This window comes from Octodon degus, unplaced genomic scaffold (assembly GCF_000260255.1).
Source record: "Octodon degus isolate 3935 unplaced genomic scaffold, OctDeg1.0 scaffold00032, whole genome shotgun sequence".
NCBI classification, from domain to species: domain Eukaryota; kingdom Metazoa; phylum Chordata; class Mammalia; order Rodentia; family Octodontidae; genus Octodon; species Octodon degus.
Window position 1 is genome coordinate 298,609 of NW_004524608.1, and position 14,720 is coordinate 313,328.

At 44.8% G+C, this 14,720-nt stretch overlaps 1 protein-coding gene across 1 annotated transcript in view; it reads right to left on the bottom strand.

Moving 5' to 3' along the window:
* The window catches only part of LOC111816421 (SLAM family member 8-like), a 13,290-nt gene extending 2,838 nt beyond the window's left edge, over positions 1 to 10,452 (bottom strand). The window contains exons 1-2 of the mRNA XM_023713709.1: positions 10,165 to 10,452; positions 7,200 to 7,496 (exon numbers count right to left, since the gene is read on the bottom strand). Of these exons, the coding sequence (XP_023569477.1) occupies positions 7,200 to 7,496; positions 10,165 to 10,309 (442 nt within the window). The 5' untranslated portion in view covers positions 10,310 to 10,452. The remainder of the gene's footprint in view (positions 1 to 7,199; positions 7,497 to 10,164) is intronic.
* Between the last annotated feature and the right edge of the window lie 4,268 nt (positions 10,453 to 14,720).

Genomic DNA, 14,720 nt, shown 5'->3' on the forward strand with positions numbered 1-14,720 from the left:
CTTGGTGAAGCCATCATAAAGCCCAAGGTGGGGAGTCCTCCAGCAGCCTCCTTCTGTAGGACACTCCCAGACTCTAGGGAACTCTGGCAAATCACATAGACTATGCCCAGCCCTAAAGTCTCACTTTCCCCAGAACTGTCAGGTGGCACTGAGCCAGCCCTTACAAGAGGCACAGCACCCCCAGAACCAGAAGTCACTTCAACTCCAGCCTTCTGTGTGACCCACCAGGGACAGGGACGTGATAATGCTGATAAAAGTCCTTCCCATCCTCATGCTGCTTGGAAATGTAGTTGATTTCACCAAGGAAAGGGAAGTGAGAGTTTCGCAAATCGTCTGGATGATTAAAGGGGGAATTCATTCCCCTTTTTTGTTTTGTCCAGTTTCCCAAATTGTAAATAAAATCTATTTATTTCCTACAAATTTTGTAAATATATCTGTGAAAACAATAATGATCTCTTCTTTAAGATTTTGAAGAGATCTACTAAAAATAGGATTTGGCCTTTAAGATCTTAAAGGAGAAAATGCATTAAGTTTTGCAATATTTTGTGTGTGTGTTTTGTACATTCATACACTCATGTAAATCAGTCTTGATGACTTATGTTTGTTCAAACATTATCCACTAAAGGAAGAGAGACAGATGCCAATTACACTCTGAAAGGATCATTGTGGATGCTGGTCTATGGATTTGAAAAGAGAACCAAGGAGACTGAGGCTACCACAAATGTCCAGCTGAGGGATGCTGGTCACACTGGCTCAGGGACTTGCTTCATGGACATAATGAAGACACTGTAGTATTTGTGTTTTTGTCACTGAAACAAATATAAGCGTAGAGATGTCATGTACTGAGACATGAGCACTGTATGGGAAGCCTGTTTAGAGAATTTAAATATAGACACACCAAGTTGTAGATACCCATCAGCCAAGCAGAGATTCCTTTGAAGAGTTGGATTTTTACATTGTGGAGTCCATTGGAGATCCTAAGGCTGGGAACTTCGGAGTATTCAAAGTATTTGAAACCACAATGTGCAAGATGATGTGATATTTGTGCTACTTTCTATTCCTGCTGTACCAGACCATACTACACTTAGTATTAGTCCAGCAAATAGAACACAAACTTACTATCTTGTAATTATAGAGGACTAAAGTTTAATATACCTCTGAAATAAAATTAAGGTTGCATTCTGTCTAACAGACTCTAAGGAAGAATGCATTTCCTATTCACTCAGGTCACCGTCATTCTGTTGTTTACCATTAGAAAACTCAGGTCCTTTCATGAACAAAACTCTGATCGCCCTGGATATACTACAAATAATTAACAAGTGGAATCTCATCTTATTAAAGAGCTTTGGCACAGCAAAAGAAATAACCAACAGAGTGAAAAGACAACCAAAAATTTAGCCAGTTGTTCCCCAGACAAAGGAGTAATGTCTAGAACATATGAAGAATTGAAAATATCAGGCCCCTCAAAATTTAAAGACCCAATCAAAAAAAAGGGCATCCAAGATGACTATACAATTCTCAGATGAAGAAATACAAATGCCAAATAAACATATGATATAAAAAAATGCTCAATGTCATTGGTCATTCAAGAGATGCCAATAAAAACAGTGCTGAGACTCCTCTCACACCAGAAAGAACAGCCATTATCAAGAAATCAACCAATAATAAACTCTGGCAGGGATGTGGGGAAAAAGGAACCCTTCTCCACTGTTGGTGGACAAGTAGACTGGTGGAACCACTGTGGAAACCAGTGTAAAGCTTTCTCAAAAAACTAGGACTGGCAGTCCCATTTAAGCCAGCTATCCCCCTTATTGGTATCTTCCCAAAAGAATTAAAAGCATCATACCCCAGCAACATATGCACACCCATATTTATAGTAGCTGAGTTTGTAATAGTTAAATCTTTTTTTTTTTCTCAGTGCCAGGGATTGAACTCAGGATCCTATGCTTGCTAGGCAGGCACTTATTCTACTGGGCTATCTCCTCCATCCTGTAATTATTAAATCTTGTAAACAGCCCAAATGCCCATCAACCAATGAATGGATAAAGAAGGTGTGGAATTTTTATACAATGGAGTACTATTCAGCCATAAAAAGGATAAACTTGAGACATTTATAGCTAAATGGATGCATCTTGAGGCCACATTCTTAAGTGAAAAAAAATCAGATGTGTATGTGTAAATATCACATTGCCTCTTGTATGAGAAAATTAGAGTGTAAATAAGAACCAAAACATATAATAGAAATTATGAAATAGGAAGAAATTATTCCAAAGTAGGGCTGGGGAAGGAGAAGGGAAAGGGAAAAGAAAAAAGTGAGAAAGGAAGGATAAAATGGGAACAAAACTTCATGAATGAGGAGTGGAAGAGCAACTGAAGGGTGGGGAGGGAAATGGGAGAAAGAGGAACCCAGGTACATCGTAGACACATACAGATTCCCAATGATGAATGTGGTCATTGTATCAACAAACCTAATAATAACTTAGAAAAAGAAAACTCAAGTCTTCATTCCTTTTTTTTTTTTTTTTTTTTGGTGCAGGGTCTCACTATGAAGCCCAGACTCGTAGTGATCCTCCTGATTTCTGCCTCCCAAGTGCTGGGATTACAGGTACGCTACCAAGCCTGGACTCCATCGCTGGCTCAGTGCACCTGCGGGGCAGGGCCAGCGTGGCATGCTCAGGTCTTCATTTCTTGCGGGCTGTAAATTGAGGGTCTTTTGCGTCACAAAACTACATTTCTTTGACCTACACTTGCTTTCTTTCATCTTCATAGCCAGGAATGGTGAATGAAGTCCCTTCCGCATCCTACCTTTCTCACTCATTTTGCTGCCTTTTGATCTTACACTTAAGATCCCAGGTTGCTAGCTTGGGCCTGCTCAGACAATCCCGATAAGCTACACATTTCAAGGTCTCTAACACTGAGTGCAGCTGCAAAGTCCACTTTGCTGTGTAAGGTAAAGCCTCAGGAGCCAAGGAGAGTGTGACCAGAACATTGGAAAGAGAAAGGGTCGATGGTGAAGCCAGGTGGCCTCGGTGGAATAGGTCTGAGCGCTGGGATTTCCACAGTTTACAGGTGGGAGAGATGAGAAGAAACCCATGAAAAGAAACAAAGTGACAGCTATTGAGTAGGAGGAAAAGAGTGGTGAGTAGAGAGGACAGCGCCCTGAGGTGCTAAGGAAGATGAGGTTCTGAGCTGACCACTGGGCTTAATGATGTAGAGTTTCCTGGTGACCTGGAAAACAGCAGTTTCAATGCAGTGCTGGGGACAATGTATGTCTGACAGGGAACTCAGGACAGAAGGGGTTTTTTCCCAAGAAGGTATACACATGGTCATACAGACATTAATAGATATCACTCAAATTAGTCATTAAAGAAATGTAAATCAAAATCAGAATAAGATACTACTTCCATGTAATAGGCCAGATGTCACCAATAAAATAGATAATAAGATCTAGAATGGACATGGAGAAATTTTCATACATTGCTGGTAGGAAGGCAAAAATATGGTGCAGCTGGACTGGAGAATAGGGAGTACATGAATCAGGGCTCTCTAGAGGAACAGAATCAATGTATATGTATAATATGGAAAGTCCTTTAACACGGAGGATTGGCTCAGGGTCTATTGAGGCCAAAATATCCAAGTTCTTCTGTGTGCATGCCGGGGCTCAGGAATCGCAAGTATAGCTCCTGCTCAAATGTAAAGGCCTGAGAATCAGAGGAGTGCTGGTGTATGACCAGTTGGTATATGTCCAGTCTGAGTCCAAAGGCTCGGGAACAAGAAGTGTCAATGTCTGCGGGAGGAGAAGGCTGAACTGAAGCAGAGAAAATCCATTAGCCCATATTCTACTTTTGGTCAACTGAGACTCTCGTGAGATGGAATGATCTCTGTTCACATTGGTGAGGGCAATCTTCTTTACTCGGTCTTGTAATTAAAGTGCTGAATTCTGAAAACAGATTCACCCAGAAGTAAAGCTTCACCAATGATGCTGGCATCCCAGAGGCCAGTCAGGTTGACGCATAAAACTAACCAGGAAGGAATGAAAGACTTGAAGCCTAACAAAGAAGAAAAAGCTAAAAAGCAATGATAATAATGACAATTTGGATGGCACAGGTAGAGAAAGATGGTCAAAACAAATGAATTATGATGCACTGTGGCCCCATATTATGTCTCCACCACACTCAAGTGTGGAGAACTATGAAGACATCAAATGTCTGGCTTATATTCTGCCATCTGTACAATGAGGATATCTTCTTCCCAAGTGAAATAAATCAGACACATAAGTTTAAATATTGAATTTCGTTTCTTATTTGAGAAATGCAAAATATAAATAAAGAGCAAAATAAAAGGTAGTAAATAGTAAAGGTGGGGAGATAGATCTTTTGCAAATGAGAATAGGACAAAGAGATGGAGGGAAAGGGAAGGAAGAGAAGGAGAAGAAGCCATAGAAACTCCCCCCCACACACCCTATAAAATGTCTGCAAAAGAAGACTGATTTCCCACCCATACTGGTTCCCCCTTCAGCAATGGTGCCCCTGAACCCATCCTAACTCTGTCCTCTGGAGCACCATCAACAACTCTTCACAGACTTATGATAAAGCAGTGGAGGCAGGGATTTCCCCTGCAGGGTCAGGCAGGGTTCTCATGGAAAAAGTAATAGGGAAGAGTACTCAGGGGCCAGGTCAATGACTGGGGAAGAACCCTCACCTGGAGGCAGGCATGAGGATCCTGAGTATGCAGAAACAATTGGGGCTCCTGGAAGAAGTGCCTAGACTACCTGTGTTCAGGGAGGAATGGCCACCAGGTCAGCCTATTACAGACCAAGAGCACCAGGACCTGAAACAAAGCCAGTAGGTGACTGCAGGTGTCAGCCTCAGAGTGCAGTTGTCCCAGGAGTGCTTGGTTCTCTGTTTCATCCAATTAAATCATCTTCAAAGGCTTGCTTAGGTCATCAACCTCACTGTAGACTATCGTGAGTGGCCCTTTTTCTTCTAGTTGTTATTCATCCATACCCTGGGAATGTAAAACAGAAGGATCTGGAGAAGTTGGAGGTGGATACAGTGTCCCAAGAGGCACCTAGATACCATCAATGTCCATTAATATGAAATGCTTATGAATTCCTTCAAAGCAGCAAGCACTAGACCAGTCAGTTATAATTGTGCTTAGTTCATGCTGTTCATATTACCAATGGAGGTAGGAACAGTGGGGACAGAAATAGGTACTATCTGAGATTAGGGAGACTAGGCAGGGCAATGGGTGATCTGTGAGTGACCAGGCTGGCCACCGATCCCAGATCTCACCTTGTCCTTGTGCTCCTGAGATTTCTGATCTGTAACCTCTCCATACATGATGTCATGATCACAGACGTTTTGGTCCCGCTCCAATCTTGCACCTGAGTCATTGACAGAATGGAGCTGGATTCTGTGCCTGACAAACAAGTAATGTTCCCCTGCACCAGGAACCCAAGACCACCATGCTTATACCCTCTATCACCTCTGCAGGACTTACTTCCTGGCAGCAAAGTGGAGAGCAAAGGGAGCCCAGGGTCCAGTTGGAGAGAGCAAGATCTCAGAGTCCTGAAGGGGAAGTATAACTTGCCTTGTTTCATTGCCATTTTCTTCTTCTTATGAATCTTCCAAAGATATAGTCCAGCTCCAAGAAGCAAAAGCACAGTCATGAATCCCACCATACAGCCTCGTATGAGGTTAGCTATGGGCTGTCCTGATATACCTGTTTCCCATATAATGAGAGAGTAAAAATGGTTGAAGAGGGCCAGACCTATAGCTCAGCAGGCCAAGCACCTGCTTAGGCAAGTGCCGGGACTTGGATTCAATCCCTGGTCTTGCACACTGTGCCAGCCCCACCCCCAGGCATCCTGAGCCAGCCACCAAGACCAGACGTGGTGGCCTACACCTGTAATCCTAATGCTGGGGAGGCTGAAGACAGGAGAATCACAAGTGCAAGCTGTTGTGTGAATTATGTTAAGAAAAAACAAAGAAGAACAGTTAAAGTAGTCAAGATACCCACCGCCAGGGTGAGAGGAAAGAAAGGTGAAGTTGGAGTCCCTGATTCTGAAGCTGAATGGGAGGAGCACAAAAATTCATGATTCACTAAGATGCCCTTCTGGGTCACTGAAATGAACAAAGTAGCGTTGGTGCCCTTGAGAAATCCCACTTCTGGAGGGAAGACAAAAAATGCCAGCTTCCAGACAAAGGGCTCCCACCACCACAGAGCTTTAACTTTGCACAAGGCCTTCAGAGAAAGAAAGCTTCCTAAAGAAAGGTTTAGGGTAAACTGAGTCCTGGGGGAACAGTGGGAGCTTCACAGATATTCAGCGGGAAGTGAGCTTCTCCGCAGGGGAGGGGCAGGGCAGAGAGGAGCTGTGGGTGAGCAGGGTCACAGGGAGGCCCAAGTTGAGTCTGGAGAACGAGGGGTCGTGGTAAGAGTGGAACTTTGAGACTCCTGGACAAGAGGTGGATGGAGGGTGGAGAAAGGGATCAGAACTGATGCTGACATGACAGATGTCTACACTAGCTCCTAGATGAAGGGTTAGAAGAAGACAACGTGGCACACAGCTCCTGGGTCATTCTGTTGTTTAATAAAATACCTAATGTAAGCAAAAGATTTTTGGAGTACTTGGCCCAGAGAGCAAAGAGAGAGAGAAAAAAAATGTCCTCTTCCCTGAAGGCATTCTGGTTTATAGAAGGTTCAAATACACAGACCATTACTGTGTGTAGTGGCGTGGACAACCTCAAACAGGTGACACTTTCAAGGCTCTCTAGGGCAGCACACAATCAGGGACTGCAGCAGCAGTTCTGTGTGAAGTGTCCAGGTGAGTGGACAACGTGAGCAGAGGACTTGTGAGCCCTGGGTGCTCAGGGAGTAACTGAAGGTCAGAGCCAGTGATGACCCTGACACACGCCACGGTCTGATCTGCTTTCCCACAGCCTCCTCGATACCCACAGTGAACAACAGATGGGGTGGGAGAGGCATTGGGTGGCTGCTGCCTGGACCGCAGGAAAGGGCAGGGGTTGAGGGACATTTACACGACTGATGTGTGATGGAAGTGTGTTCAGACTCCTGCATGGGGTGGCCATGTGTAGGTGGTGGTGCTAATGAACAGGGCAGAAGAAAAGCCTGGGATCTCCAGTTGCCACTGCCCCCTGAGCTCCGGAATGCACTCTCCTCCTGATGGTGGCACTTACCTTGTGAGCAGATGTCACTAAGGTCTGAGGTAGCATTGTTCTGGTCCATGGGATTGCTGATGACACAGCTGAGGCTGGCATCGGCCTGGCTCTGGGGCAGGCTCACAGCCAGGGTCCAGGTGTTGGGGCCTGGTGTTAGTGTCCATCTCTGCTCCAGCTCTCTGGGGAGACCCCTGTTCTCCCAGGTCACATTCAGGTCCTCTGTGGCCCCTGTGACCCTGCACTCCAGGGTAACATTGCACCAGCCTGTTGTGATGGACAGTGCCTTGACCAGGCTCTTTGGAGGAGACACAGGCTCTGGGAAAGAGGGGGACAAAGAAGAGTTCCACACATGTGGAATATATTATATGTCACACAGTATCTCACTGAAGCCCAGGAGAATGCTCTATGAGGAAGGAAGGAGTCATTTGCAAATAAAACACAATCTGCGTCCAGCTAAATGTTGATCAAATGACAATATTCAACAGAAACCTTGTGTGATTTCCCTAACTAAGCAAATCCTAAAATCTTCCTGTGAGCGGAGGGTAGCGTGGTACTCCTTGATGGACCATAATTTGGCTCCTTTCTGGAAGGGGGAGAAAGGCTGAGAAAGAAGCGTTCATCCTGGTCTCGGAAACTTTCCTGCAGCTCCAGCTCAGACACGGCCAGGGACAGCAGAGGCCTCCAGAGCAGGGCAGCAGGACGTCTCTGTGAGGACACAGAAAGCTCCAGCTCTCAACAGCAGAGACATTTGTGAATGTGTAGTAGTCAGAGCCAGGACGACAACTCTGCATATGGTTAGAACATGCCCTGAATTTGTGCCCCAGACAGCAAGACCAGAGTCAGGGGAGCCCGGGAGACACAGGAGATGTCCTGCTGTAAACGCTGGCCTGCATGATAGATGCTTTCTGTACACAGAGGAATTCTAAGGAAACAGTCAGCGAAGCAGATTTCCTAATGAGTATAGTAGGAAACATTCCCATCAGTGTTAGGCCTTGAGAGCTGGAGTGGTGGAATCTTAATCCTGACCTAGAGTTGGAGCTGTGCAGGAGGAGCAAGCACAGGAGGATGGGATATACACAGATTTAGTGCTTTTACTTGTGCTGGGAAATGGTAACCACTGAATACCACATCCTAATCCTCAGAACCCGGAAATACAGTAGGTTACACATTAGAGTTGATCTACAAATCTTGGAAACAACCCATATACCATCAAATGATGAATGGAGAAATATTATGCAGTGTTTTTATACAGTGGACTGCTATACAGCCATAAAGAAGGATAAACATGAGACATTTATACCAAATTACATGCACCTTGAAGTGATACTATTAAGACAAATAAATTGAACAAACACATGCAAAAAGTGCAAGTCTCTTTGGCATGAGAAACTAGAAGTGTAAATATGAACCAAAATATCTAATAGATAATGTGAAAGAGGAGGAAAAGGACTCTAGGGAAGGAGAAGGAGGAAAGGAAGGGAAAAGAAAAACTTGAGAAAAGAAGGGTAAAATGGAAGCAAAGCTTTTTAAATAATGAGTGGAAGAAGGAATTGAAGGAAGAGGAGGGGAAAAAGAGGAATCAAGATATACCATGGACAGATCCAATTTCCTTGTGAGGAATATCATCATCATGGACAGCTAAATTGTACTAGGAAAACTTAAAACTTTAATTTAAAAAAGCTGCAAGAAAAATGATGCTAGTATGTATAGAACATTCAAAAAATAAAATTCATAAGAGGAAAAAGTAAAAAAGAAATGACTGATCTCCTTTAACTAAAATATGTGCTATAATTTAGAAATATTAGTAAGTTTATTAAAATGAATCCTTGTTTACTTATACTAATTTAGGGTTAAAAAAATGAAGAAAAAAAGGAGATAACGGCAGATGACCCAGATGGGCCAAGTGTCATCACTAGGATTGGCAAAAGTAGAAGGAAAGAAAAGAGCAGGTTTGGGGCTGGGAAGATGGCTCAGTGGAATAAGCGCTTCCCTGGCAAGCGCAAGGGCCTGAGTTCAATCCCCGGTTCTGCAAAAAGAAAAGAAAAGAGCAGGTTTGGGGCTGGGGAGATAGCTCAGTGGTCTATCGCCCGGCAAGCACAAGGACCCAGGTTCAATCCCTGGTATGCAAGCCATGCTGTGCTGTGCTGGCCACCAAAACTGAGTGTGGTGTTGTGTGCCAGAAATCCCAGGGCTGGGGAGGATGAGACAAGAGTATCACTATGAGCCTGAGTTGCGTAGTGAGACCCTGCATTAGCTAACTAACTAACTAACTAAATGATCAAAAAATAGAAAAGAGCAAGTGTGAAGGATGCAGTGGAAGACGGCTAAAGCTCGGCCATGTAGCTTCAGGTAGGGGGAGGTTACCAAACATCGACTCTAGTCACCACCAGACAGGTGGCAAGGTGAGAGGATGGACCGCTCTCCTCTGGAGCTTGCTGAAGGGAGCACAGCCCTGCTGACTCTGTGATTTCAGGCTAGTGGGAACCGTGCTTGATTTCCGACATGGCATATTAAGATAATACACTTGTGGTGTTTAAGCCGACAGCATGTGTTAATTTGTTACAGCAGAAATAGAAAACTAACAGACACATTAAGTAAATTTAAACCTCTTTTAATGATATTGCAAATATCACCAAATTTCCATTTTCCCTCAAATCTCTGCAGTGATTTTCTCTCTGGTGCAAATCACAGTTTTGTTCTTTGTTTGTATTGAACACATCCTGTTTTGGGAGAGAAATTGTACACTGGTGGCAGGAATCTGAACAGAATCCTCCAAAATTTGATCTATGAATTGCCTCGGGGGCTTGCAGGTTAGCTCAGTTGTTTAAAGCACCTGCTTGGGCACACTCAGTCAGGTGCAGAAGTCCGCGGCTTGATCCCCAGCTCCACATGCTGCTCCAGATCCGTGCTTAAGGCAGCCTAAATCTCTTAGGATCAAAACAAGAAGCAAGCCATGGTGTTAGGCTGAGGAGGTGTCACTTACCATAGACCTTGAGGTGGAAATATTGGGTAAATTCTTTTCCTCCAGTCAACAAGCCATGTACCTTGTAGTTCCCACTGTCCTGTGGAGTCAGATTCTCAATCTTCACGGATGTCATATTGGGCACTTGGACCCTTGCTTTGTACATGTCTTGGAGTTTGGTCAAGTCGAGAGTGTCACCTGTCCCTCTCTCGGCTCTCAGTATCAGCGTGTACTGGGATCCAGAGGCAAAGCTCCAGGAAGTCTCTGTCAGGTTGGATTGTAGATCTCCTCCTGGCTGCTCATGCACATGGAGCCAGACAGAACCTCCTTGAATCCCCTTCAGAAGAATGGGGGTGTGAGAGTCCTGAATCCTAGGACCCTGGGCTCCAGAGCCCTTGGCTGGATTACAGCAGACACCTACAACATAGAAAGGGGAAACATGAGCATTTCCTCAGCTAGAGGCAGGGAGGGAAACCGAGTCATTCTTTTTAATCAATTCATTCAGTATGTTCTCTCTATTCTCAGAAAGGGAGCCCCATGGGAAGCATTTCTGGGATTGAGCGCAGGTTCTTTGCAGTGCAACATGGGATGGGTACACAACCTGATTAGGCTTCAGGTTATTTTTCCTGCCATCTAATGGCAGGAGAACTAAATGAGCTTGTAGATCAAAAGCACCTAGCACACCACTGGGCACAGGGTTAGTGCCTAACTGTAGGAGGCAGCTTTTAAAGCAGCTCCCAAGGATGCCCTCTTCATGTCTACTCCCCTCCTCTGGCGTGTGCACTGCAGCTAGAGACTGGCTTCTGAGGCATAGAGAGCAATGAAAAGGGTGGGGGCATCACTGGATCCAACTACACAGGACAAGTCCCTGGCTCACACCCACTTCCTGTCCTTCACCGTCTCCTGCTGGTGCTGATGAAGCAGTGGTCCTGTCGTGAGCTGCCCTGTGGGGAGGCCCAGGTGGTGAGGTCCTGAGGCGTCCTCCAGGCTACATCCACACTGTAGGGGTCAGGCTCCTGTCTGCAGTCCCACAAGTGGTGCCTGAAGCTGCTTCTTCCTCCTCCAGCCTTGAGAGGTGACACCAAACCCACACTTTGATCTCAGTCTGCAGGACCAGAGCAAGAAGGCCCAGCTGAGCCTCTTGTGGGCACTGGCCTCCCAGAAATCGTGACAGTGCAGGATTTGCTCTAAGGCAGTAAGCTAAGGGTGAAAGGTTACTCCAGATGGATAACCAATGATAGCAAAAGTGTTTTCTCTCCCCTGTCAAGGGAGTGTATTAGTTAAGGTAGGATAGGTGCAATGTGATGACAGCTGCACCGCTCTGTGACTAGGAACTGGAGAGACTGTGCCTCAATCACACTATGTGTTCCATGAGGGAGAAAAGGGCCAGGGATGTAGGAGTGGCACAGTGTTGGCCTAGCAAGTGCAAGGGCCTGAGTTTGATTTCCGGTACCACCCCCCAAAAAAGAGACAGTCAGCCATACTGGTGTGAAAAATCATAAGGGAGCAAGTAGTCCTGACCCAGTAACTGGGGCTCCCCTTGAATCTCAGCCACAAGAAGTGCATGGCATGGCAGCCACCTCTCAGCCTCCTCAGCTGCCACAGCAAGGAAGAAAGAGAAGCACACGCAGTTTCCCCACAGTAGTCCAGACTGGCAAAATTACTGCCTTTGTGTTATAACTAGAATGTTGTCACGAGGCCTCATGTAATTGCTGAGGTCCAAAACAATAGGACAGCTGCACCAGGCTCCAGACCAGAAGGGCCATATTCTAACCAGGTCCTTGGGTTAAAACCCTAGCATGGCTAAAGTGCTGGCTTTCCATTCTTCTCTCATGGACCAGGCATCAAACTCATTCAAGATATAGAGCTGTTTCCTCTAGGAGTCATTTCAAAGGACTTGCCCCTAGAGAGAGAGAAATCATCATACTGTGGATGGGTAGAACATCTATTACTTCAAGGTCAAGATCTTCCTCAAAAACTGTGAAATTAAGCATCAAGCTGATAGGATTTTGGCGGTATAACTTACATTTCCGAGTATCTAGAGACACTCCAGAAGTGCAATTCCAAAAGGCAAGGGGAAAAATAAATGTATACACTGGGAATGACTAATTTTCCCATTCTTGGGTGTCTCAGTTTTTCTTCTCTCATTGCTGGGACAAATACCCGACACTCAAAATGAAGGAAGAAAAGGTTTATTTAGCTCACAGTTACTGGAGGTTTCATAGTTTAAAACAGCCCGAATTACACAGCAAGACCTCAGAGCCTTAGTCGCTCAGCAGAGAGGGTCAGTGACTCTGTCTTTTCCAAACATCTCTCTGCCTGAGATGGGCTCAATCTCAGACACTGCTGCCCAGCGTTATAGGGTCTGGAGGAGAGGCTGGGGCACCGAGGTGTCCAGGATAACCCTTTCCACACCTCAAAAAGGTCACAGGTTGGGGGGGCTGCACCACCAATTTAACTTTCAAGCTTCTCTGGTCCCCCCCCCTCATGCCATGCTCTGCTCTTTCAGCTGCATCCACCCCATGACTTATGAGATGCTTTGAGGGGACAACTAGACACAGACCATAACACTGGAGAACGTGGTTTTCCATTCACCAAAATTTATGCCATACCTGCTAATGAACAGGAAGATGACATGGTGAGAGCCTTCCCACAGCGGCTAAGGCAAAAGGCTCAATGGAGGCTGTACCAAGAAGTTTTGATGCTCAGGATGATAAATTCAGCAAGTGGAAGACTTGCTCTGCTAAGAGATCATTCATGAACAAGAGGCTTTCAGGACCTGGCAGTGAAGACAGCGTGGGCAGCCTCCACCTTTGTAGCCATGTGCAATACTCCACAACCCTTTGCCTGTGTTTCATATATTTTATGCAAAAGAATAAAAGGGGAGTCTGTCTTTACCTGAAACACTCTTGATCAACAATTTGGCACAGAAGGGGGAAGTGGATTGTCAAAGGGTGATTCAAAAATTTTGGCAGTATCATGCTGATGCTTAATGCAAATAATTAATAAATTTCTGATCCTTCATGTTAGAAAGAAATGTAGAGGAACAAATAGAGATTTGGTAAGCACATGCTCCAGCCACCAGGACAGCACAATGTGAAGTCTCTAGGACACCCCACTGGTCTCTGAGTGCTGCCCCCAGCAGAGCCCCAAACAATGGGCACAGAGGCCTCAGTCTACCTCCTCTCAGCCCTGCCTTGTCCAACAAGTGCAGCAGAGTGAACAGGGCACCCTCTGTTCTTCTTGGGGACCAGGTCAGGATGCAACGGACCAGGGGACAGTGCCACAGAGTCTGAAGAATGATCTCCTTGCAGGCAGCCAAGACCCACTCAGGTGGGAAACACTTATCTTCTTCCCAGCTGATAAGTTCCTCCTCATATCAGACTGTTCCTTGTGTTTTAGGCCTGTAGCCGTTCCACATACATCCTGTAGGCCTTATCTCTCATCCACTGATGGACTCTTGGGGTGCTTCCATATCTTGCTATTGTAGATAGTTTTGCAGCGAACATGGCAGGGCAAATACTACCACATAGGCAGCTCGGTTACTCTGCTTGTATGCCAGAAGTAGGAGAGCAAAATGGTAAATCTATTTTTAGGTTTGTAAGAACTTTTTATTCTATTGTCCAAAATATCTATAGTAGCCCAGCATGGGGGACACTCTTCTTATAATCCCAGCACTTGGAAGGCTGAGGCAGGAAGATTGCTATGAGTTTGAGGATAGCCTAGAATACATTGAGAGTTCAAGCCTAACCTAAACTACATAGAAGATTTTGTGGAAAATATAAATTTACATATATATATGTAAATTTACATATATATATGTAAATTTACTTGTACATTCTTGGGTTATATAAAGAAAGAAAACTAAAGAAACAAAAAGCCTACCTTTGATGCAATCCCTTTGTCAACAGTTGCTTCTATTGTCTTTATATTTGGAGTTCTAGTGAAGAAATCACCTTCCAGATTAATGTCCTAGAGCTGTTCCCCTAAGTTTTCTTCTAGAAGCATTACATTTAAGTCTACATATTTTAACCCCTTGGTCCATATCGAGCTAGGTTTTTTATATACAGTGAGATGAGTGTCCAGTTTCATTCCTGTGCTTGTGAAGATTCAGTTTTCCCAACACAATTTACTGAAGAGACTGTCCTTTCCCTGTTGTATTTTGTTAACATGTTTGTGAAAAATCAGATCAATTGAGTATATTATAAATGTTTGGGTTTCTTTCTGAGATTTTGATTTTGTTCCATTAGCCAATGTACCTATTTTAATGCCTATCTTGTGCTGCCTTATTATAATAACTTTATAATCTATTTTGAAACCACAGAATGTAATGCATCTAGCTTGGTTCATTTGCTTTTGTTCTTTGGGGTCTTTTCAGATTCCATACCAACTTTGCGCAATCTTTTTATTTTTCTATGAAAAATGCCATTTGAAATGTTTGTTAGAATTCCTCTGAATGACCCAGTCCTAGCCCAGGTCCGTTGAGTGTGCGGAGAGTTTCCTGCTACCCTGCGCCGGCGGGACCAGTCCCAGCCCAGGCGCAGCATGGGCCGGACCCTCTCCCAGCCCCTCGGGCC